The sequence below is a fragment of the Akebia trifoliata genome, chromosome 5 (genome assembly GCF_017979445.1).
Source record: "Akebia trifoliata isolate Shusen 1 chromosome 5, ASM1797944v1, whole genome shotgun sequence".
In the NCBI taxonomy this organism is placed as follows: Eukaryota; Viridiplantae; Streptophyta; class Magnoliopsida; order Ranunculales; family Lardizabalaceae; genus Akebia; species Akebia trifoliata.
The window spans coordinates 29,059,288-29,084,148 of record NC_141379.1 but is presented as its reverse complement, the minus strand read 5'-3'; the positions used below and the strand labels follow the sequence as shown (position 1 = coordinate 29,084,148).

The 24,861-nt window shown below is 34.1% G+C and overlaps 2 protein-coding genes across 2 annotated transcripts; one reads left to right on the top strand and one right to left on the bottom strand.

Moving 5' to 3' along the window:
• Window positions 1-7,319: 7,319 nt before the first annotated feature.
• On the top strand, window positions 7,320-7,856 carry LOC147402009 (uncharacterized). The gene has a single exon (XM_086444469.1). It carries the CDS (start codon window positions 7,320-7,322, stop codon window positions 7,854-7,856), a length of 537 nt encoding a protein of 178 aa, XP_086300595.1.
• A 4,790-nt stretch (window positions 7,857-12,646) lies between these two features.
• Window positions 12,647-24,353, bottom strand: LOC147402008 (transducin family protein / WD-40 repeat family protein). Its single transcript, XM_086443513.1, has 4 exons — window positions 23,290-24,353; window positions 17,607-17,708; window positions 15,222-15,857; window positions 12,647-13,798 (listed from the first exon to the last, which is right to left on the bottom strand). The coding sequence occupies exons 1-4, from the start codon at window positions 23,944-23,946 to the stop codon at window positions 13,628-13,630; spliced, it is 1,566 nt and encodes a 521-aa protein (XP_086299639.1). The 5' UTR covers window positions 23,947-24,353; the 3' UTR covers window positions 12,647-13,627.
• Window positions 24,354-24,861: the final 508 nt, after the last annotated feature.

Sequence of the window (24,861 nt, the reverse complement as noted above, 5' to 3'; positions counted from 1 at the left end):
TCCATAATATATACATGGTACTCATGCCCAATATCTCGATATTGAGAGATCAAGGTGATTAAGAATGCTTAATTTCGAAATTATTAGTGTCCCGGTCTTCTACTTTGATGCATAAAACAAATCGATTTAAAGAAATCATCAAGGTGGTTAGGAAATTGGGCTTCAATTCGTCAAGTCCAATGTTTGGTCGTGCAATTAAAGTGTTGAGTGGGATGAGTAAATCGTGTTGGGAAGAGAAATTTGAGGTTTATCAGAGCTTTGGTTTGTCTGAGGATGAGATTCTTGTAGCATTCCAGAGGCAACCAATGTGCATGGTCATATCGAAGGATAAGAAGCGGAAAGTGGTTGAATTTTTCATGGAGAAACTGAAATGGAAACCAGTGGATATCTCTTTGTGCCCAATTTTTCTTACTTATAGTTTTGAGAAGAAGATTGTTCCAAGGTGTGTCATTTTGGAGATTTTGTATTCGAAAGGGATTATAAGGAGGAAATTGAAGGTCCCTAAAATGTTGAACTTCACTAAGAAGAAATTCTTGGAAGAATTTGTTATCAAGTACCAAGAAACAATCCCTGAAGTGGTGAGATGGAATTTGTGGAGTTTAGTGAGGGGGGTGAGGTTAAACTGCTATAGATGTTAAATTTTAAAGAGCATTTTCTAGAAATTTTAGTTCATTTTCTTATTTTATTTTGAGGGATGTAGTGAGGATAATTATGTAATAAGTCGTGATGAATGCACACGATAAATCATACGCGGTTGACATGGCAAGGGCATCAAAACCATAGATCTTTTTCTTCAGGATACACAAGGGAAAAAGACCTACGGTTCTTTGCCCTTGCCACATCAGCTGCTTACAAATCGCATATGATTTACTGTGTGCATTCATCATTATTGTTATGTAATTTTGTATGGGACTCACTTTCTCTCTTTCCTCTACCTCCACATCACCTTTGCATTTCCCATATATCCATTAGTGCATTTCTCATGTATCCTTATGGACCATCTCCACCTTGGTGGAAGAACCACATCTCCATAAATTATCTCCATTTTCCCATGCAACTAACCTTAAGTCCCAATGCATTTCGATTTCCAAGTTGAACCCTCTAGAAACCCTTTCAAAACTTCTTGAACAAGCATTCTCTCATGCTAGAAACTTCCTTCATCACCGGTATATATACATGTAGGGAGTTCCTTGAATTAACCCTTAAGAAGAGAAAATTTGTCAAGCTCAATGTTTGTTAATGTATTTCGGGTGTTGATCGCGGTGAGCATATCAAGCTGGGAAGATAAATTAGAGGTTTTTCAGAGCTTTGGTTTGTTTGAGGATGAAATTCTTTCAATGATCAAGAGGCTACCGTTGTGCATGATCACATCACATCAAAGGATAATACAAAGAGGGGTTGAATTTTTCATGGATAAACTAAAATGGAAACTAGTGGATATCTCTTTACGTCCAAATGTTCTTATGTTTAGTTTGGAGAAGAGAATTGTTTCAAGGTGTGCAATTTTGGAAATTCTAAAGTCCAAGGGGATAATAAGAAGGAAATTGAAGGTGAGTTCATTATTGATCTTGGGAAAGAAGAATTTCTTATTGGATAAATTTGTTATGAAGTATCATGAAACAATCCCACAAGAGGTGAAAGCGTTCAAAGGTGAGATTGAATGTGCAGAGTTTAGTACCAATCACACTCTACCGCTTAAAAATTCTTTATGCACTCCATTCATATGATTGCACTCGTAATGTTCTTTATTTGATCATCAAGAGCTTGAGATGGACTATGACACCGCCATTTTTTTCGTTAAACCTTAAAAGAAAAAAAAAAGAATTGCACTCCATCATCATCATTGTTTTCTTCCTCTATTGATTTCAGTTCATATGTGGAGAGAAGATTCTTACAAGTAAAAAATGATGAAGTGGGTTGATGGACAACAGAAAGATTCCTTGTTCTTGTGAGATGTAACTATTAAGCTTAAAATAAGTGATTTCAAAATTAAATATATTTTAAAAGAAATGATTACTTTTTTAGGTTGTGGTGAAATATGCAACTTGTGATCTACAAGTAGGTCTCTCTTACTCCTCTCAGAACTTAGTTCAAGAAAATGCAAATAAAGCTTCTTTAATGTCTAAGATGGCAAATCGAGCTTCGATTCTTCATTTCTTTCAATTTTATGCAAACAATGATTAAGAAAGAGAGTTGGTTTCATTTAAAAAGCAGATTATAATATAGCTTTTTGATCATCCTCTTCTCTTTTTTAATAAATCTGCATAGAGGCACAAACATGATTTGTAGGTTTTTAATGTATAGGTGGCACAACCTTAATAGCATAGATGCTTTTTTGCATACATCATTAGCTCCTCTCTTTTTTTTTCCTGATCATGGATATCCCCACCCTTCGGGTAAGACTAATCTCATAGTCACATGCACTACCCTGTCAAAAAGTCCTATGTGCAATTGGTTGAGTCGATGATCAATCGGACCTTGGAGGGTGGCCCCAAAGAATTTATTGCTTCGTGGGGGGGTTCGAACACTTGACTTACCCTTCCTAAGGAGCTTATCAAGGCTTAGCTATATTGATATTATAATTAGTTTTTGGGTGATTTAGACATACCCCCAATATGTTTTAATCAATATTAGAGATATTCCTGTGTTTTCAACGATTGACCCCCTGAAAGCACCTGTGAATGTCAAATTCCTCCAAATTCGAAAGTTTTATACAAATTTCGTAGATTTTTTTCCCCTTATTTTGTGTAAATAATGTTGCGTACTTTTTGAAGAAATCTACAGTACCATATCAGTACCAGAGAACTAACAACAATTCATGTTAATGTCTGTGTTGTTCTTCCTCAATTTCAAAACCCACATCTCAAATCCATCTCAAACATCTCTGAATCCAAAAACCCACCATTAATTACTGTAGATTATCTCATAAACACATGTGGGTTTCCTCCAGAAACAGCTCTCTCTGCATCCAAGAAGATCCATTTGTCCTCCATAGACAAACTAGACTCACTCCTCACTTTCTTCCAAGATCATGGATTCACGAAAACCCAGATAACACAACTCATCTCCAAGCGCCCATCGTTACTCATGTTCGATCCCGTCAAGAACTTTAAACCCAAAATCGAATTTTTTCATGATTTAGGCTTTTCAGGCCAAAACCTTGTCAAACTCCTAGCTTATGATCATCACTCTTAACCAGGAGTTTGCAGAACCAAATCACCCCTAATTTCAATTTCCTTAAGAGCCTCATTGGCACCAATGACAACATTCTCGCCTGCTTCAAGAGAACACATTGGGGTTTCTACAATTTAGACAAGACACTCGTGCCCAATATCTCAATATTGCAAGATCAAGGTGTTTCAGAATGCTCAATTTCAAAATTGTTCATGTCTCAGCCTACAACACTGATGCTTAAAACCGAACGGTTTAAAGAAATCGTCAAGGTGGTTAAGATATTGGGCTTCGATTCGTCAAGTCCAATGTTTGTTCGTGCAGTTAAAGTGCTGAGTGGAATGAGTAAATTTTGTTGGGAAGAGAAATTTGAGGTTTATCAGAGTTTTGGTTTGTCTGAGGATGAGATTCTTTCAGCATTCAAGAAGCAACCATTGTGCATGGTCGTATCGAAGGAGAAGATATGGAGAGTGATTGAATTTTTCATGGAGAAACTGAAATGGAAACCACTGGATATCTCTTTGCGCCCAAATGTTCTTACGCATAGTTTTGAGAAGAGGATTGTTCCGAGGTGTGCGGTTTTGGAGATTTTGTATTCCAAGGAGATGATAAGGAGGAAATTAATGGTCACTTCAATGTTGAACTTCCCTGAGAAGAAATTCTTGGATGAATTTGTTATAAAGTACCATGAAACAATCCCTGAAGTGGTGAAAGCATACAAAGGTGGAATTGAATTTACAGGGTTTGGAGAGCAAAGAATGAGGTGGGGTTAAGGTGGTGTAGACAGGTGAAGGGGAAATTTTGATGTTTTTTAATGTACAATAATTTGTCATTTGAAGTAAGAACGTCATTTGTGCTCATCATTGTGGCATCCAAAAACATGATCCATGTCGCAAGGTGGAAAAAAAAAAATTATATACTTTGTAAAGGAAAAAAAAAAATTATTTTTCACAATTGAATTTTAATTTTAAATTTCGGAGTTCGGAGGATGTCAATAGCCACCCATTTTCAAAATTATGGATTAAGACCCAAAAAAGAAAAAAAATAAATTTTCTTTCAATCCAAGTTTTCTATGAAATCTAGAGGGTTGTGGTACTGGATAGCGAATGTGGTAATCCATCTGGCCTCAAGGACCTTTATTTTAAAGCAACTCCAACGCACGACCTCTCGGCCGATCGATACCCTCATAACTATCAATTCAGGTTGTGGAACACAAAAATTCCAGGTCCAATGCACGAATCATCAGATTTTGGGTCTTTCGAATCTCACAATTGTAACTCTGTCACTCCTCTCACCTTCCCCATTTTTTGGAGAGAATCAAAATCAGACAATTGGAGTAGATTTTAGGGGTAGGTTTCTTACCATTGAAGGAGATCCTTGCTATGTTAAAAACCCTAGCCACAAAAACACCTCCATTAATGCTTTAGCCATAACAATCACACCTCCCTTAACAACAATCGCACTTCAACAAGTGTGTGTGTGTGTGTGTGTGTGTTTTGCATCAAACAAGTTGGTTGGGGATGAATACATGATTATTAACCTTGATTTTGGCACCCCCAATGTTTACTTATTTACAACCCAATTAAAAATAAAGAAAATTAGTGAATGATTGTGATCAATAACAGTTGGTGTGCCCACAAAAAATTAATGTCCCATCGGCCAAGTATTCTTGGGTCACCCCATGAAGTAATATTCTGGGTTGAGATCAGTGACAATTGGGGTGCCAATTAGTAACATTTGAAATATAATTTGGATTCAAAAGTATAAAAATAATTATGGATAACAAATTTGAGTAGCACATTAGAATGCGTTGTCATGGATATCCATAATTTGCTACCCTTAACCACTAAATTGGGTATGGATCTCAATGGCACAATTGGAGTTGCTCTTTCTAAGGCTATGTTTTGTAAGACTTCTAAAGTCTGGAAACTAGTTAGACTTTTCAAGTTTCACCCAATGTCTCTCCCATTGCTAATTCAAAACTTTTGAATCTGTAATCTGAAACTTGAAGCGAAACAAACGAAAATAAAACTTCTAAAGTTTGAATTTTAAAGGTGAACCACCTCCATTCAGATTTCGAAAATGTTATCAAATACTCACACTAAGGCAGTGTTTGTTTGCGCTATTTTTCAACACTTATTGCTGAAAAATATTAAATTTAGCACTTTTTGTCAAAATAACGCGTTTGTTTACTCTATATTTTCAGCGCTTATTACTGAAAATAAGTGAAAAAAATTCAGCACTATTTTGATGCTGAAAAAAAATGTTGAAGCGGTAAGCACTTCACTTTTTTCGACACGGACAAGTATGCCCTTCATTTTTTTAGCATGGACAAGTATGCACTTACTCTTAAAAGGATATTACCTCTTATATCCCATGGATAAGTATATAAGCACCCCGCAAATTAATAAACCCACACCATGGCTAAATTATTTTGTTTTATATGAGTTAAAAGCTTTGGAATAAATTATTTTTTGACGAGGATGATCTCTACAGTGAAGAGATCATTCCCACCAAAAATCAGCACATCCTGAAACTTCTAGCCCTATCAAAACAAGTTCAAGAACTGTAAATCGTCCTTTTTTTTTTTTTTTTTGAAAAGTATTTTTGATGAGTTAGAAGTTTCAAAATGGACTGATTTTTTGTGAGGATGATCTCTAGATCATATAGACCATCTTTACTAAAAATTTGCTCATTCCAAAAACTTTAACTCATATAAAACAAAAAAAAAATGGCTATGATGTGGGTTGCCCTTATTGATTCATAGGGTATTTTTATAATTACACATCCTTCAATTCCATTGAAAATTATTCATCCAAAATTAAGTTCTTTTAATGTTGATTTCAAATTTTAATGACTTGTATGATATTATTATTTTTAATTTGAAATTTGTGGATTTTTATAAATAGAAATTATTATTTATAAATTAAAGATTTGAGTATTATTTATTATTTAAAAATGAATTGTATTTTAATTTATAAGAAATAAAATATTTTATTGTGTTTGATAAAAAATAGGCATTTGAAATACGCAAACAATGTATAATATGATTGCAAGGGTAACAAAGATAATTTACTAGCTTCAGCAATGTGTAACAAATATGATTCAGCATCTAAACAAACAACTTTTTCAACACTTAAATTCAGCACTTATAAGTTTTAGTACTTAATGTTATTCAGCACTTATTTTTTTTCAGTTTAACAAACAACACCTAAGTTAGTAAGGAAAGTGTTTGTAACCAAGTCGATAAAGCAAGGTTTAAGGATAGTTATTTAAACCTTAGGGGTCTATATGTAAATTTGAGATTTGTCACAGCTGAAAACTGAGGTTTGTATAATGCAGCGCAGGTGTTTAATCATAAACAAATCGAGGAAGAGCAAATAAATTCCAGAAACCCTAGCGAGCGTTAAATGGCTGGAAGCACTTAGGAGTCTCGAATTCCTCCAAATTCGTAAGCTCTACTCAAATTTCTGTAAGTTTTTTTCATTCCAATGTTTCGCATTGTACAGAGAACTCTGCAATACCACATCAGACTTACAGAACAAACAACAATCGATACTAACGTCTGTGTTGTTGTTCTTCTTCAATGTCAAAACTCATATCTCAAATCCATCTCAAACATCTCTGAATCTAAAAGCCCACCATCAAGAACTGTAGATTACCTCATAAACTCATTTGGGTTTCCTCTAGAAACAGCTCTCTCTGTATCCAAGCAGATCCATTTGTCCTCCACAGAGAAACCAGACTCAGTCCTCACTTTTTTCCAAAACCATGGATTCACCAAAACCCAGATCACAAAAATCATCTCGAAGCGCCCATCCCTACTCTTATCAGATCCCACCAAAACCTTTAAACCAAAAGTCGAATTTCTCCTTAATTTAGGCTTTTCAGGCCCCAACCTTCCCAACCTTCTAATTTTTGATCCAACACTCTTAACCAGGAGCTTGCAGAACCAAATCATTCCTTCTTTGAATTTCCTTAAGAGCTTCCTTAGCACTAACGATGACATCCTCACCGCCTTCAAGCGATCAATTTGGGGTTTCTACAATTTTGACACGGTAATCGGACCCAATATCGCGATCTTGCGAGATCAAGGTTTGCCAGAATGCTCAATTTCGAAATTGTTAATGATCCATCCTAGGACACTGATGCATAAAACTGATCGGTATAAAGAAGTTGTCGAGGTGGTTAAGAAATTGGGGTTCGATTCGTCAAGTCTAATGTTTATTCATGCAGTTCGAGTGGTGGGCGGGATGAGTAAATCGAGTTGGGAAGATAAATTTGAGGTTTATCGGAGCTTGGGTTTTTCTGAGGATGAGATTCTTTCAGCATTCAAGAGGCAACCGTTGTGCATGATTACATCAAATAAGAAGATACGCAGAGTTGTTGAATTTTTTATCGAGAAACTGAAATGGAAACCTGTGGATATCTCTTTGCACCCAAATGTGCTTACACATAGTTTGGAAAAGAGGATTATTCCGAGGTGCACAGTTTTGGAGATTTTGAATTCGAAGGGGATGATAAGGAGGAAATTGATGGTCACCACATTGATGAATTTCACTGAGAAGGAATTCTTGGATGAATTTGTTACGAAGTACCATGAAACAATCCCTGAAGTGATGAAAGCATACAATGGTGGATATGAATTTACAGGGTTTGGAGAGCGGAGAGTGGGTTGGGGTTAATGTGTTGTTTAGAGGTGGAAGGAAAAATTTTTATTTTTTATTTTTTATTTTTTGTTTTTTGTTTTGAGTGTATGATCATTTGTCATTTTAAGAAAGAAATTTTGTTACTAAGTGCTTTTGATTACTTAGAAAATCATTTTTGCACTCCATTTGTATGATTACACTCTAGACTCAAAAAGAGATTGTACTAATCACTATCTTCTTCTATTTCTTGATTGACTGTGATGTCACCATTTTTCTTCGTTATCACTAGAAAGAAAGAAAAAATGAATAAAATATTAAACTGGCTCAAAGAAAAAGACACTCAAATACACTCAATTGACACAAAATGTGCATAGAACCTATGATTGTATGCGTATTTCGTGTCAATTGAGTGAATTTGAGTTTTTTCCTTTTTTGAGTCAGTTTTGCACAGTTTAAGATGATTGCACTCATAATTTTCTTCTTTTTTTGTTCATCCAAAGCCTAAGATGGACGTTGACACAACCATTTTTCTACGTTATCCCTTGCAAGGAAAAAAAATCGCACTCTATCATCATTTTCTTCCTCTATATTGCAGTTTGTATGCATGGAGAGAAGATTCTTGCAATTGAGATTGACAGCAACATGAAGAGAGTAAAAAAATAATGAAGTGGTGGATGAAGATCAGACAGATTCTTCGATCCTCTTGTGAGCTGTTACTAGTAAGGTTAAGATAAGGGGTTTCAAAATTTAAAAAGACAAAATAGTTACTTTTTTAGGTTGGGGTGAAAAATGCAACTTTTGATCTACAAGTAGAGATCCCCTTTCAAGTCCATCTATAAGAGCAAATGTGGCAAGGGATAAGATGTCATAGAAAGGTGAAGTGAGATTTTATTTTTATTTTGTATGATCATTTGGAAGCTCAAAGAAGGTCTTTCCAATTCCTCTTGCAATTTAATCCAAAATAAAGACAAATAATGCAACTTTAATGTCTAAGATGGCATCGAACTTTGTTTTTCTTCAATTTTATGCTAAGTATGATTGAGAAAGAGACATCAAGCTTTTGTTTTTCTTTGTCTTTCTTTCAATTGTATGGTACTTCCTTTCAATTGTATGGTAAGGATGATTGAGAAAGAGAGTTGGTTTCATTAAAAAGTTGATTATGACACAACTCCTTTATTATCCTCTCTTTTATTAAATAAAACTGTAGAAATAGCACAAACATGATTTTTTGGTTTTTCATATAGGTTTCACCACATTAATGGTATAGACGATCTTCGCAGATGTCAATATACTTATTCTTCATTTTTTTTTTTTTATCTACAAAGAAAGTGAATAATTTTTAATAAAATTGAAATTGTTATGTAAATATTATAATTATTTTTTGGGTGATTTGGACATTTGTTTTCATCAATATTAGAGATACCCTTGGCAAAGATTATGAGCGAGAGAAATATAATATTACTAAATAACCTTCTTTGAACTTCTAGTCAGAATCCCTTGAATGATCTCTCAAAAAATGGATAATCTTCAAAATAGGGTAAATTGCCTTTAACCTATTCTATTTGGTCTTCGATCCATTATATTCAAGTCTTTTTTTATAAATCCCCCCTTGGTTTTTCTACTTAAAATTATTGATTTTTCTAGTGAAAATTTCATCATTCTACTTTTTCAAAAGTCCTATCTTTTTATTGAGATCTAAGGTTGAAGGAGATAAAATCTTAAAATTTAAATAAGGCATCTCCTACCTTAACTTTATTTTTATTATTTAAAAATATATTCTTTCTAGGGGACAAAATTCTCTGAGCTTTGAAAAAAAAATTCAAAATAATTAAGGAAAATGTTTTTCTTTGATTATTGTAGAACCTGTAACTAAGTTTAGAAAGAAAGGTTTTAGGGGAATTATTAAAACCTCAGGGTCTATACGTAAATTTGGGATTTGTTACAGTAAAAAAACTGATGTTTGCATCTTGCAGGCGTTAAATCATAAATAAATGGCGGAAAAGCAAAGAAATTCCATTTCTTTGCTTTTATCTCAGAAACCCAAGAAATTTGGGAGTCTCAATTCCTCCAAATTCGTAAGTTCTACTCGAATTTCTCAACTTTTTTTTTTTCGTTTCAATGTTTCGTATTTTACAGAAAAATCTAATACACCACATCAGAATTAGGGAACAAACAACAATACATCATGTTAATAATGTCTGTGTTGTTGATGTTCTTCTTCAATGTCAAAACCCACATCTCAGATCCATCTCAAACATCTCTGAATCCAAGAACCCATCATCAATAACTGTAGATTACCTCATAAACTCATTTGGGTTTCCTCCAAAAACAGCTCTCTCTGCATCCAAGCAGATCCATTTGTCCTCCACAGAGAAAGCAGACTCAGGCCGCACTTTCTTCCAAAACCATGGATTCACCAAAACCCAGATCATACAACTCATCTCCAAGCGCCCATCTTTACTCTCATCAGATCCCACCAAAACCCTTAAACCCAAAGTCGAGTTTCTCCTTAATTTTAGGCTTTTCAGGCCCCAACCTTCCCAAACTCCTAATTTTTTGTCCAACACTCTTAACCAGAAGCTTGCAAAACCGAATCATTCTTTCTTTGAATTTCATTAAGAGCTTCCTTAGCACCAACGACGACATTATCACCGCCTTCAGAAGAACAGCTTGGGGTTTCCACAATTTGAACAAGGAACTCAGGCCCAATATCTCGATATTGAGAGATCAAGGTGTTTCAAAATGCTCAATTTCAAAGTTGTTAGTGACCCAGCCTATGACACTGATGCATAAAACCGATCGGTTTAAAGAAATCATTGAGATGGTTAAGAAATTGGATTTCGATTGGTCAAGCCTAATGTTTGTTCATGCAGTTCGAGTGCTGGCTGCGTCGAGTAAATCGAGTTGGGAAGAGAAATTTTAGGTTTATCAGAGCTTGGGTTTTTCTAAGGATGATATTCTTTCAGCGTTCACAGAGAAACGGAGAGTGGTTGAATTTTTCACAGAGAAACTGAAATGAAAACCAGTGGATATCTCTTTGCACCCAAATGTTCTTACACATAGTTTGGAGGGGAGGATTGAACCAAGGTGTGCAGTTTTGGAGATATTGAATTCAAAGGGGCTTATAATGAGGAAATTGATGGTCACTACGATGATGAACTTCACTGAGAAGAAATTCTTGGATGAATTTGTTATCAAATACCATGAAACAATCCCTGAAGTGATGAAAGCATACAATGGTCGAATTGAATTTGCGGGGTTTTGCTAGTGAAGAATGGGGTGGGGTTAAGGAATGTGGTGTTAGAGAGGTGAAGAAAAAAAAATTGATTGTTTTTTCAAGTATTTGATCATTTGTCATTTTAAGAAAAAAAGTACTGAATATGAATACATTCGAAAACTAGAACGAGGTTGCACTCATTATTATTGGCATAGCTTGTACTCCAAGATGACTCAAATAAATCGGATATCTTGTCCAAGACAACTCAGTCTCATTCATGGATGAGACGAGACATCAAAACTAATTCTAAAACCATGCCCCCGACATTATTCCGTACTTAACTATTTAGACTAATTTAGGGACCCCACTCAAGATTTTGCTGAAAATTTTGAGATTAATTAATGTTGAACTGACCTCGGGCTGGAATCTCATATTGTACTTCTTGATGTGAAAGTGTATGAAAATCATAGATGCTTTTCATCGACAAGTGAAAATGCATTTATGATTTTTATTGGGGTGAAAATGCATTTATGATTTTTATTGAAAAGCATATATGGTTCTATCCACTTTCACCTCAAGAAGTGATATGAGGTGTTCCAGCTTGAGGTCACTACAGCACTACTCTTTTGAGATATCCCTGACCCCCTTGATCGATTTCATCTATGGGGGAGAGAGGTAGAATGATAGAAATACCCTCGACTTCAACCTCTTGACAAAGACCTCCTGAGGACATCTTTTGATTTTTTTTTTTTTTTTACCAAAACATCCATCAGCTTTGAGTAATTAAAATGATGCAAAGAATGAAGACCAAAAACTATTTTTTAGGGGAAAAAAATAATTTCTAAGGACTTTTACTGGAAAAGCACAAGGGTATTCAAGCCCTTTTCTGAAAATGTTGGGAGCATCTCAATTAGGGGTGGCAATCTCAACATTACCCACAAACCCGACACGAAGTTAGTGGGTATGTGTCATGATAATGTCAATCTGTCTAACACGATTATTAAATGAGTTAGGTTTGGGTTATAATCATCAACCCGTCTAACCCGTTTAAACACGTTTATTTATTTTGTCATTAACATGTAATTTTAAATATATCAACAGTGATATAAGAATTTTCAATTTACTCTTTTTTTTTTTAGAATTTCCTAAAACTTTTTCATAATACATTTTTTTTTTATTATCAAATTCAATAAAATATAAAAGATGTTTTTAAATTAATAAATGGTTAAGTTTTAGTTTGGAAAAAAAATAATAATTTTCTTAATAAGTTATTTATTTATATTTATATTTATATTTATATTTTTTTACTCCATTTTTTCATTAAAATCTAAAGATATGTAGTGTTTGATTCTTAATATTGATCAAATGAGTAAGATTTAAGATCTTACCAGGTAAGACTATTATGTCTCATGTGATAATGAAATACACCTTGCTTAGCCAAAACAATAATTTTTTTAAAGATATAATAATATTGAAAAACACTTTTCTTACTGAGTTAAGAAATTTTCTTACCTCATCACCTTATGGCATCCAAAAAAACATGATCTGATGCCACATGGTTGTCAAGGACAATTTCACGAACCTTGACTCTCTTTTTTTTCAAAAAAAGGTTATTTTTCACCATTAAACTTAGTTTACAGTTGTTTGAACTTATTTTTAATAATGATATTTTAATTTTGATGATGGAAACAGAACTTATGTTTTCCAATAAAGATTAAAATTTTATTATTTAGGTTATATATAGGTTGGGTCAGATATTCCTATTTATAAATGGGTTGGGTTTGGATTTAGTAAATTTTTAAAATACCCATTTCAGAAGGGGCATGTCTTGCATATATTTGTTCTAAAATCAGCCTACAAAATAAAAAGTGGTATAAATAAAATCATTTTCTTAACCCACTTGAGTATTCCACTCCATACCATGGTTTTTAAATTGGTCCAAAACAAAGAGGACTCCAAACAAGTCATCTCGATCTTGAAGGAAGCCAACTGAAACTTGAGATTCAGTGTTCACATTGATAAATTGCCAAAAACTCGACCAAGTTATCAGTGTTGATAAATTGATGGTTTTCCATATAAAATATTATATTTTAATAATTTAACTATCTATAATCTACATAAAATAAAATTTTATGATTCAAAATCTATTTAATCCAGCTTATAACAGAAAAAATAATACTCAATACCCACGCATGGAAAATGTCTCATCTACACCTTATCACAAGTACTGCAATTAGCAATATAAATCCTAGTTTTCCATTTAACTCTATATTATGAAACATATCTCCAGTCTGATGTCATAAACAGAAAAATTGCTATAATAAAGTAAGAATGCTTGTCAAAAAGGACATATATAGAAATAAGTTACCCTATCAAAACATCTCAGAAGAGATGGCACACTCGAAAAAGGCCAATAGCAGAATAAGGATTTACAGAAAGGGGTAAAATCATATTTACAAAAGCATGAAATAATAAGTAATGAGGAAAAACATGCTAAAACAATACCTAAATTGACTCTGTTACAATGTCTGTGTGACTGATAGGTCTGCACAACCAGTGGGATCAATTATGTTCCGTTAACAAGACTTTCTTAGGCTTCCTTCATTTTTCTGCTTCGTCCCCATATCCGGATGGTCTGATCGTCACTTGCTGATGCCAACATCTGGTGTCTTGTTGGGTTCCAACTTACACAGTTGACAGTCATTGAATGGCCAGACAAAACCTCAATCGGTGTGCAATTTTGCCGATTCCAGATGTAGACCTGAACAGTCATTATACCCATTACAAATGCATATAAACAATGCAAAGAACGAAATGCTTGCAAGCAATATATGTGCATTGTGTTGTGTAGGATTCAACCCGAAGAAGTGCTAAGTTGGTAAGACGTGTGTAACATCCTGGGTTCTAAACCCCTTGAACCCAACTTCACCTTACAAATCACTAAACCCTTTACCCATCCAAAAAAAAAAAAAACAAAAACAAAAAAAAAAGCAAGATTCAAACCCAAGATCAAGCACATCACTATTTGTCCAAGACTATATTTTTAGGTGGGAGGTTGTTGGCAAAGACGACATGTAGCCTTGCAATTCTTGTCCCTTTATTTTTATTTTTATTTTCTTAATATGTTTGGTGTGCACCTCAACATCCTTTAAACCTTTTCCCCTTTTTGAGCACTCATCAAAACGGGAAAAAAATACCTAAAAATTTTACAAGATGTTAGACAAAGGAAAATGTAAGAGAAATGAAAGGATATATTTAAGCGGGAAATACTAGAAACCCAATGAGGATCTAAAAGAACATTACTAATACAATAAAATCTATTTGAGGAATTAGTGGTACGTAAAATAGATAAATATCAGGAGAGAAACTCAATATAATGTCTTTTAGGAGTTGATGAGAAAAAATCTATAGTAAAATAATAGATATCGAGACAGAGTTGATTTTTCTTTTCACATTCCTTTTCTTTACTCATATTACAATCTCACAAAAATAAGATGGGATTTTCATGAGGTTTTGAAGTGTATTGTTTGATGTGCCAATGAGACAAGAGGGAGACAAGAGGGTCCAATTGAAACGACACCCAATGGTCTAAACGTTTGAATATGAATTTCTTTATGTAACACCATTCATGGTAATCAGCTAATTTATAGATAGAGTAGCAAATAAATGCTAAAAATAAAATAAAATATTTAATGGATACAAACCCCATGAAACAAACCAGAAGAAAATACATAGAACATATTAAACTCTAGTTCTGGTTAGAACAGATTAATAGGAGTGTCAATGGGCTGGACCCATGCTTGGACTTCGAAAAATACAATTTATGAAATGTTTAAAGTTCAATATGAATTTTTTTTTTAAATTACATTTAAATATGAAAAACACATTTTTATTATATGAAATCTTGCAATTTTTCATTATTAGTAATATACAATAATATATCTTATATTATTAATATTCCTGATTTTTGACAACTTTTGCTGGTTTTTCCTAATTTTTCTCCTTGTTGAATTATTCCTGAACCCCAACTTTATCACTATGCTTGATACACAAAACTAAGGTTGAGAAGATCTCGAATTCAAATATTGCCTACTAATTCCTTCCTTTATAAGTTATGAGCAAAAAAAATTGTTTTAAAGATTAGCTAAAAGAAAAGAAACAAAGATTCAGCACTAGAAACAAACCTCTGAATTCTCGCTACCACTGGCGATGAACATGCAATTCAACCCACCGAAGCAGGACCGGATCACATACTTCCCTTGCTTGTGGCCTGTATACTGCAATGGCTTTTCCAATTTCCCACCAACATCCCACATATGAATCTCCTGGCTGTTGAGATTGATGATCAGAAACTCACTATCCCTTGAAACAGAAATTGATGTGATTGCATGCTCCTCCTTGATGACCCGCTCAGTTTTCGTATGGAAATTGTATATTCGGATGTATTTATCAGAACAAACACTAATCAAGTGTTCCCCATCTGGTGTGACAGCGAGGTCTGAAACCTTGGGCACCCGTACCCCTCTCCATGCTTCCAGCTCATTTCCATCAAGGTCCCACATGTAGATGCATTTCTGGGGGTTGGAGCTGCCACAGACTAGCCTCTTTGAATCGGGGAACCAAGCACATGAGCTGACAATGGGGCTATTGTCACCGAATGTGTGCTTGCATGTGCCCGTCTCCACATCCCAAAGCTTGAGGACTTCCCCATTTCCGCATGTGAGCAACATTGTATCGTCAGGACTCCATGATACAAAGGAAACGGGATTTTGGTGGCTGCGCAAAGTGTGTTTCAAGGACAGAGTACCTTCTTCAGATACCTGAGGGTATAATCCAAAAACTATAATCAGAAACACAGATCTTTGAAGCCATTCATCAGAAACTACAGAGATTGACTAATCAAAAAAAAAAAACTACAGAGATTTTGGGAAAGACATTGTCCTTGCCTTAGAAAATGACTACGGATGATTTTGGAAAGACATTCTCTTTGCCTCAAAAAAACCCTCCCAATTCTTTCCAACTAGCATAGAAATGCCAACCCCGAACGAGGTCTAGAACCGACCAAGGAAGTATCCAATAAATCCTAATAAAATATGAGAGATTAACGTGTTTCCCGATAGCTTTACACAAAAAATTTGTGTTCACAACTCTACTTCAAGTAATCAAATTTTTTACCAAGGGAACAGCCCAAACAAAATGTATCATAACTATGTTATCTTTAAGTGCATAACAGCAAAATACAAACCCAAGTAAATATGTAGACCTTAATTTCTCCCATAACCCGACACCTGATTAGCAGCTACGCTCTCCCTCATAAAAATCAAACACCTTTCTCACCCTCTCTAGTACTCTAATCTTGCCGTTCAGGAGCATTTGCATAATTGCATGATTCCATCTATACTCACAATATACTAATCATGCATCTCTATCTGCCTCTCTTTCTTCTTAAATTTTTATTTAATAAATTACTAACATTTTCAACTAACTAAAACAAAAATGCTTAAATAGCCACCATGTGTATAATACATCATATTTGCTAGCATTTGATGCATGTAGGAATTTATTTGTGAAGAAACAATTTTGTTCGATGGGTTTCCAATGGTTAAAGTAGTTCGGTTTCCGCAAATTTGAAAATATTAACATAAGTTCAAGGAAATAATACAACTTCTATACTATGATTTTAGGGAAAGTATATATTGTTCATTGAAAATTTAGCCAGATGGATAGTGAATTGACCAAATTTTGTAGGAAATTATAAATGTATACAGATGTTTGCAAGTAGGAGCTACCGAGGATAGAGTTAATAGTTAAGTATCACTCCAATATTTCATATTCTCAATAGAACTACAGTTAGAAGGAAAAAATTCCAGTAAACTTAGCTTCTGGATTTCTTACAGAATCTTTAGCTCAAAAGACCTACATGGAAGTGCTATTGGACTCCAATAATTTTCTGTGATTAATTCAAGATTTTGAGTGTGATTGGTAGAAAAATCTTCAGAACGAAAAATAGTCACATGTAACCATTTGATTGGTAGAATCAAATTAACTTGACAGAAGAAGGAAAAACTAAAACCCACCATAGCTTGGATGGGCTCTCATAACAACCAACATATTTTGGAAGTTATCATAGGATTTAGCAGGAAAATGCCATTATGGTGAAAGCTGAGACCATTCTAATTGGACTCAAAATTTTAAGCTAGGTTAACCTTCAGATATGGGTCAAAGGGGCACCATCAAGTCATCAGATCCACAAGTCACAATTCATCCTCCTCTGGCTAAGGTATGTGTTATGCAACCTATGTCTTCAGCTACTGAAAGCTCCTCATATACTGCATTACTGACTTGACCGCAGATTAGATTCCTATTTGTGGAATTGGTTGGTGGGGTGGGGTGGGGGAAGAGGGCAAAGATTCCTTCAGTTCTTGAGCTGCCTGAGGACCCTTTACTTTATTTCATCTATTGTTTCCTTCTTTCAGTAAATTAGTTTTAAGCTGATTAAAAGGAAAAGAGCAAACCAAGTAGGTTAATCCTTTGAACTCATACTACCAAGATATCAAATCTGTACATACCTTCCATATGATGGCCGTGCAGTCACTTGATGATGATGCTAAGTATTCCCCATTATTTGAAAACTGTACAAACCAAACTTCATTCCCATGGTGATTTAAAATCTGCAATGGTGAGAAATATTAAACAAGATGTTGCACATATCGTGCTGATTCAATAGTAAAACAAATATGAAATATTTGTCTTGAACAAAACAAAAACAAAAAATATGGAGTCATGTACATTATAAAAAATTAAATTTCAATTTTCATTATATAAGCATCACAACTATGTCTAAGTACTTAGAAGAGAATTCATTTCTCCGAATCAGTGTTGTATATGTAGATCTAGTGCAGAAACTTCGGATCACTTATTCCTTCATTGCCGGGTTGCTCATCAGATTTAGTCACATTTCTTATCTCTATTTGGTTTAGTGGAATGTTTTCCTCGTTCGGTTCAGCCAGTATTGGATTTGTGGCTTCTTTTCATCTTCGAAGCGGATTCTTTGGTACTTGGCACAGTTTGCAATCTTTGTTGAGGTATCTGGAAAGATCGTAACAGTCGCATTTTTTACAGGAAAAATTCTAAGATTGAAGATTTAGTTTTATTGATTTGGGCATTCACGTTCACTTGGAGCAAACTTTACAAGGAATTCAAAGGGGTTTTCTTTGAAAATTTTATTGTTAGATAGAATAGGGTATGTACTTTGTCGCCGGAGTCATTGTTGTTCGGGGTTTTCTTTTTTTTCTCTTTTTCTCTTTTTTTGCTTTGTTTCTCTTGTTGATTTTGGGTTGGTCCCCTCGACCCCCTTGTTTTCTTTTCCTTCTCAATAAAATTATCTTTATCGACAAAAAAAAAAAGTACTTACAAAATTAAATTTCAATTTTTATTATGTAAACATCACAACCATGTTACTGCTTTTCAGAAAGGTTCAAAAAGTCAATAGTGATCTCTCAAGGATGTATATGAAACGGGATCGGATGGATGTATAGAACATATGGATATGCAAAAATATTTTAGGAAATACAAAGAAAACCAATGGAAAATTAACATAAATGCTTTAAAAATGCTTAAACTAACAAGAAAATTTACTATAAAGCCTTAATATTAGTTAACAAGTAAATCAAAGCCTTATCTCAAAGATTTGGGGTTGTCTAAACCAGTCATGTTTCTCCATTCAGTTATCTCTGGAGCCACATCAAAAGACTTGTATCTATGATAGGTTTTGGTAGCCAATCCACCATATCTAGGACCAATTCCTCTCCCTTTGAACCATCGAAAAATAAACTAATATCCACTTCTTTTCCCACCTCCCCTACCTGCCCTTCACCAAACAATAGGAGTCTTGCTGCAACAACTCCTCCTCCACAGGATAACCAGGTACTCTCAAATCACTGGTACGAGCTAGGAGATAGGATGGACACAGACTCAAAATCTACCTGTGATAGAGGAACTTGGCATCTGCTAGTCCCATAAAAACATCTTACAAATGCCCCTGAGCCATTTTTTTTCCTCCAAATTAGACCTTTTGGAAAAGATACAACAGACGAGCTAGGTAGTTGTGTAAAGTACCTCGTTTGTTCACTTAAGAAGAAGGAAACATTCAGTAGAAAAAGAAAACAAAGAAACAACCAAATCCAAAGGGACCGAAATAGGAAGAATCTTAAAATTTGCAGATTTCAACATATTAGAGAAGGAAAGTATGAGGCCACCATACCCTTCCTTGTTCTTAAAAGATGATTCACCAAGCGTTAAGCCCCTTATCAATGCTAATCGAAATAAAAATTACCACTCCTACCTGATCAAAGACATTATCTCCTTTTATTCAATGACTAAAGTATAAGCTCCATAACCAAAATTAAGGACCAAAGAAGTTATCCCCACAATGTCATTTCCAATCCTTATTTTTTTGGTAAGTGTAATAATTTCATTAATAGGAAAGAGAGAAAAAGGGAGCTGAGATGGCCCCCAAACAAGAAGAAAACAAAGAACAAAAATAAAAAGAAAAAGCAACAAAGCTAAGTATCACAAGTAGAGTTCCACCTGAAAACAAAATTCTGAAATGTAACTCCCTCAAAATCCCTACTAAGCTTGGACCAAAAGTAAAGAAGGCCCAAAATCTCCAAAATCACTGCTTGGTACGAACTCTCCTTGCTTTGGAAAACCCTATTATTCCTCTCCTTCCAAAGTCCCCAAGCCACTATAAAAGGAAGGATTGCCCAAAGGTATCTCTTTCTACGATGAAACATATTGTAAGTCCACCCTTCCAAAAGGGAAAAGAAAGAATGCGGAAATACCCAATCCATCTGGAATCTAGACAGGAAGGATGTCCAAATGGTACAGGAAAAAAGGACAATGGATTAAGATATGACCCACTGATTCCCCATCAATCCTTATTCTTAAATTGAATTCAACCCTTAGCTCCTATGAGATCATGTACTATGACATTAAATAGGATCCATGTTGCTCATTCCAAAAATTGGGATAAGGAGCATATTACAATGAATCGATGATAACAAGTTTTATTCACTTTTAGCATTTACAAACTAGGTAATTTTGAACAAACACAAATTTTTATGGGACTTTCATACAAGAAATTACATTAATAGCAAAACTTTTCCCCCTCAGACGCTCCTACAATAAAGACGGAGGAAAACACTTCAATTTTTCTAGGCATTGAAATGAAGCATCTAATAAAACAAAGGTAACCCAAATTTTCGCATATCAATGTATCCATGTTCCACCAACAAAACCTATTACAGAGTACAGTTTGAACACTAAGACGAGACAAAGAAAATGTAATAAATGTAACATGTAGATAATATGCATAAAAGCATATAGTCCAGAGATGGAAGGAAAATCAAGAGAAACATATACATGACACCTAGATGTATGCAAGGCCGGCCCAAGCATAAGGCCATTTAAGCAACCGACTAAGTCCCCACGACAAGAGAAGGCCCCCCAAAAAAAATTGCCGATTATTAAGTTGATTAAAAAAAATTAATAAATCAAACGGAATTTTCAAAAAAAATTTATTGAACCCATTGGAATTGGGGGTTTTCCAAATATATATATATATATATATATATATATATATATATATATAATATATATATATATATATATATATATATATATATTCACCCAAGATTCTAACAAATTATTAGTTTCCAAAAAAAAAAAAAAATCTTCAATTTTTATCTCTCCTACACATTGCAACAGCGGATATTCTTCCACAAAAAAAAAAATTGAAACCCCACACATTGAAATTAAGGGGGTTCCTAAAAATATTAGATTAGATCTCCTAAGAATCTAATAAATTCTTAGTTTCCAAAAAAATATATATATTGTGAAAGTTTAAAAAAAAAATAGTAGAAAAAATCTCCCAAGATTCCAACAAATCTTTAGTTTCTCAAAAAAAAAAAAATACTCTTTAATTTTTATCTCTCATGCAATCTCTTCCCATAAAGTTAAAAGGGAAATAAGGGTATTCTTTGGTAGAAAAAAAAAATTGAGGGCCTTTTTGGTAGGAAAATAAAGTTTGGAGGTGTAAGTAAGACATTGGATGTTTCTCAAAAGAATGGTTAGTTTCCAAAAATTTGAAAACAACCTTATCTAAAAAATTCAAGGTAAAAAAAGGTCAAAAACTCTTTGAAAGCCTTTTGAATTAAAATTTTAAAAATAGATTAAAAAATAATAACCATTACAAAAACCCTTTAACATCATCCCCTCTCACAAGTTTTCACCTCGCATCTCTTAATCTTAATCTCTCTCAAATCACTCTTTTTCTTTCTCATGATTTATAATTTTTTATAAACAATTGAAGATCTATCTACCAAAAGATTGTTTTTATTTGGGGCATCGAACGACAAAGAGGACATTCTTACACAGATAAATTTTATATTTAAATTAATTAAAATATTTTACTTGACCCTTCTTTTTACATGTCATTGTTTTTAATCCACATATAAATATTGTGGTTATAATAAATTAATAATTTTTAGTAAAATCTCTTACTCATAAAAATAAAAGAATAATTTTAGTAAAAATATATATATTAAATTAATAATTATTATTATTATTATCATTATTTAATATCTTAAATATCAGAAAGGCCTCATTTTGCGGTTTCGCCTTAGGCCTCAATGAGTATCGAGCCAGCCCTGGATGTATGAGTTTCATATTGTGTGCCAAACATAAGGTTAAAGAGGAACAAAATAATAAGAAGTTTTATGTCAAGTCTTTCTATAACTGTTTGCTTCCGTCAAATGAGGTTTCTTTCTCTCCATCTGTAATTCGGTCCGCTCTTATTCTTTCTAAGGTGTATTTCTTTGTATGACTTGCCTCTTTGGGTAGAATTCTTACATTGGATAATTTGATCAGACGGGGGTGGGTCACTCCAAATTTTTGTTTACTTTGTTCGAGGGATGGGGAGTCTGTTAATCATATTCTTATACATTGTTTTTTCTCCCGTGTTATTTGAATGTTCTTTTTATCCCGTTTTCAGGTGGATTGGGTTCTTCCTTTATCTTTTTTTTATCTTTTAGAGGGGTGGAGTTTCAATATTTTCTCTTCTAGAAAGAGGAATCTTTGGGCTATCCTTCCATCGGCCATTGCTTAAAGTCTTTGGAAAGAGCGCAACAACAGGGTATTTCATAGCAAGGAGAACTCGCCCTACACAGTGATTTTAGAAATTATTGGCCTTCTGTTCCTTTGATCAAAGGTGAACAAAGCTTTTGAGGGAGTGTGCTTCCAAGATTTCTTGTTTAATTGGGATACCATTTGTGATTAGCTCCCAGCCATGTAATTTTATTTTCTTTTTTTCTTTTTGCTGGTTCTCTTGTCGTGTTGTTTGGGGGCTATCTCAGCCTCCCCCTCTTCTTTTCTTCATTTATAATATTTTATACTTATCAAAAAAAAAAAAAAAAAAAGAGAGAGCTAGAAGGCGTGAAGAAAGATGTAATGCATCACTATCCATGTGCAAGACTCTAACCACATAAATGGCTAAACTACTACTTTGGAGAACAAAAGGCACTTAGTCTAAAAATGTAAGAATGTAAGAAAACAGATAGGACTACCAAGTAGTTGATTTTCGGTTAGGCTTGAATGTTACATTTGCATAGAATTGAGATAAAAGACAAGGTGTTGTGAAATTAGACTTTCTTTCTATGTAGCAATTTATCATGCATGAATAATTCTGTCAACCCAAAATTAAAACTTAAGCTCAACAACGAAATTTCTTTAGTGAAAATAAATCAGATAGCACTACAAAGTTTCCCAAGATTCATTATGGCATCCAAGAATATAGCAGTGGATTTTAAATTCATTAATTTGTTGGTAAGCTACCCATAAAAAGTAAACATCCTAAAGACCTTCAGGCTTCAAGAAACACGAATCAATAAAGAGTACATATTACAATATTTTCAGTGAAAGTCAAATCCCTACATTCCAAACATTCTTTGTCTATATTTCTCCTTCTTAATATCTTTTTCTTTCTTTGGTTCTCAATCTCTTCTCGTTGCTATAAAAAGGTCTTCTTGATCTCAACCTCCTGTGTGTTTGTACCTTTTTGCTATCTATACAATTTAACTTTTCCCTCCTGAGTGTTTGTATCTTTTTGCTGCCTATACAATTGAAATTTTCACGTGCGTGCAAACGCGCAGGGGAGCATATTTTTACGGAAAGGAAAAAACAAATCCATCTTACCTGCACAGTCTCAGTAGGAATCTGATCGCGACCACAATGATGGTCTTCATAGAGTGAAATTGTATCCTGCAAGTTGTGATAAATACAAGAATCCCTCTGATAAGTAACAGCCATCTCAACTAGATGTTCTAACCTTCTCTCAGGCACCGTAATTGGTGGAGGAAGCAACCTTTCTAACTCGATCAACAATCTATGTCTTAAATCATCAATTAAACCATCATCTAATTTACCCAATCCAATCTCCTCAGAAGAAACAATACAAGATGTCAACTTGTGAACTTTCTCTCTATCTACACCAAATGAAGAAATTTGTTTTCGTAGGATTGCCAAAGCCGAAGAATCATCCCCACGATTCAAAAACTCCAAAATACACTGTTTAAACACGACGAACAAAGCCGAACCACGAGGTTCCTCATCCAAATATTCTATTGCATTAAGGGTATCGATACATTTATCCCAATTCCCGCTTAGGATTTGGGACTCGATTAATTCGAATTCAGAAGATTTGAAAGAAATATTAGATTCAGATTCCAAAAGTGCAGCAGATTTGTTGTAACCTAAAGAATAAAGGCACTGAATTATAATTCTTACGAATTCATCACGCTTTATCAAACCTCTGGGGCCGAGAATTTCTTGAGAATTTTTATCTGTAAGCATCGGGGAATTTGTTAGGGTTTTATTGCTTCTCCTCGTTGTGTTCAGCTCTGTCTATTGTTTCTACCATTGATTCTGAGATCTATAGGTGTTAATAGGCTTTCAAAAGAAGAATCAAACAGAAGAAGAACCCCAACTTCGAAATTTTGAACCAAAATTTTAGGAGAACGAGTAGGGCGGAATCACAAATCTTCAAAGGAGATGATAGGTGTGAAGCGGAGAAGGAAGTAAAAAAGTCTAGAGAAGATCTCAATAACACAAAGGAATCGAAAACCTAGAAGATAATAAAGGAATGTTGCAGAAGAAGAACGCAGAAACCCAACAAAACCCTAATAGCAGATTGAGAGAGAGAGAGATTTTTATTGGAGAAAGTAAATTTAAAATGGAGGTAGAAAACGTAGAACTGAAGTGCAGAAGGTAGAGGGATGTTTGGATAAAGATTAAAGAATGGGCTTAAAAAGTCTATTTAGAGATTTTGATATACCCCCCCACATTTTGGTGAATATTTGAGGTAACCCTAGGTTTTCAAATTGATAACACACCTCCCTTGACCTTGGTCTTCAGTTCTAGATAAATTTAACTGACTAAAATATCCTCATCTTCAACCTCTAGTCAAAAACCCTAAATTTTTTTCCCAAAATCAGTCATCTTCAAACTTTATTAGAGTTAACCCACACGACATCCTCTTTAGGGTTAAAGTGGTAAAAGAGTAAGAATAGTGAAATTAAGGGATGTTAGGAGAGAGGAGAAGAGGAAAGACAATAAAATTGAATAAAAGAGGAGAAAAAATTGGTAGTGTGGACCTCACTCCACTATAATAAGAAGAGACGTTTATTCCCACAAAACTATAATTGATTGGAGGGTTGATCATTGTATTTTATTACATAGATAACTTTTATGGGTAAATTATTTTAATCC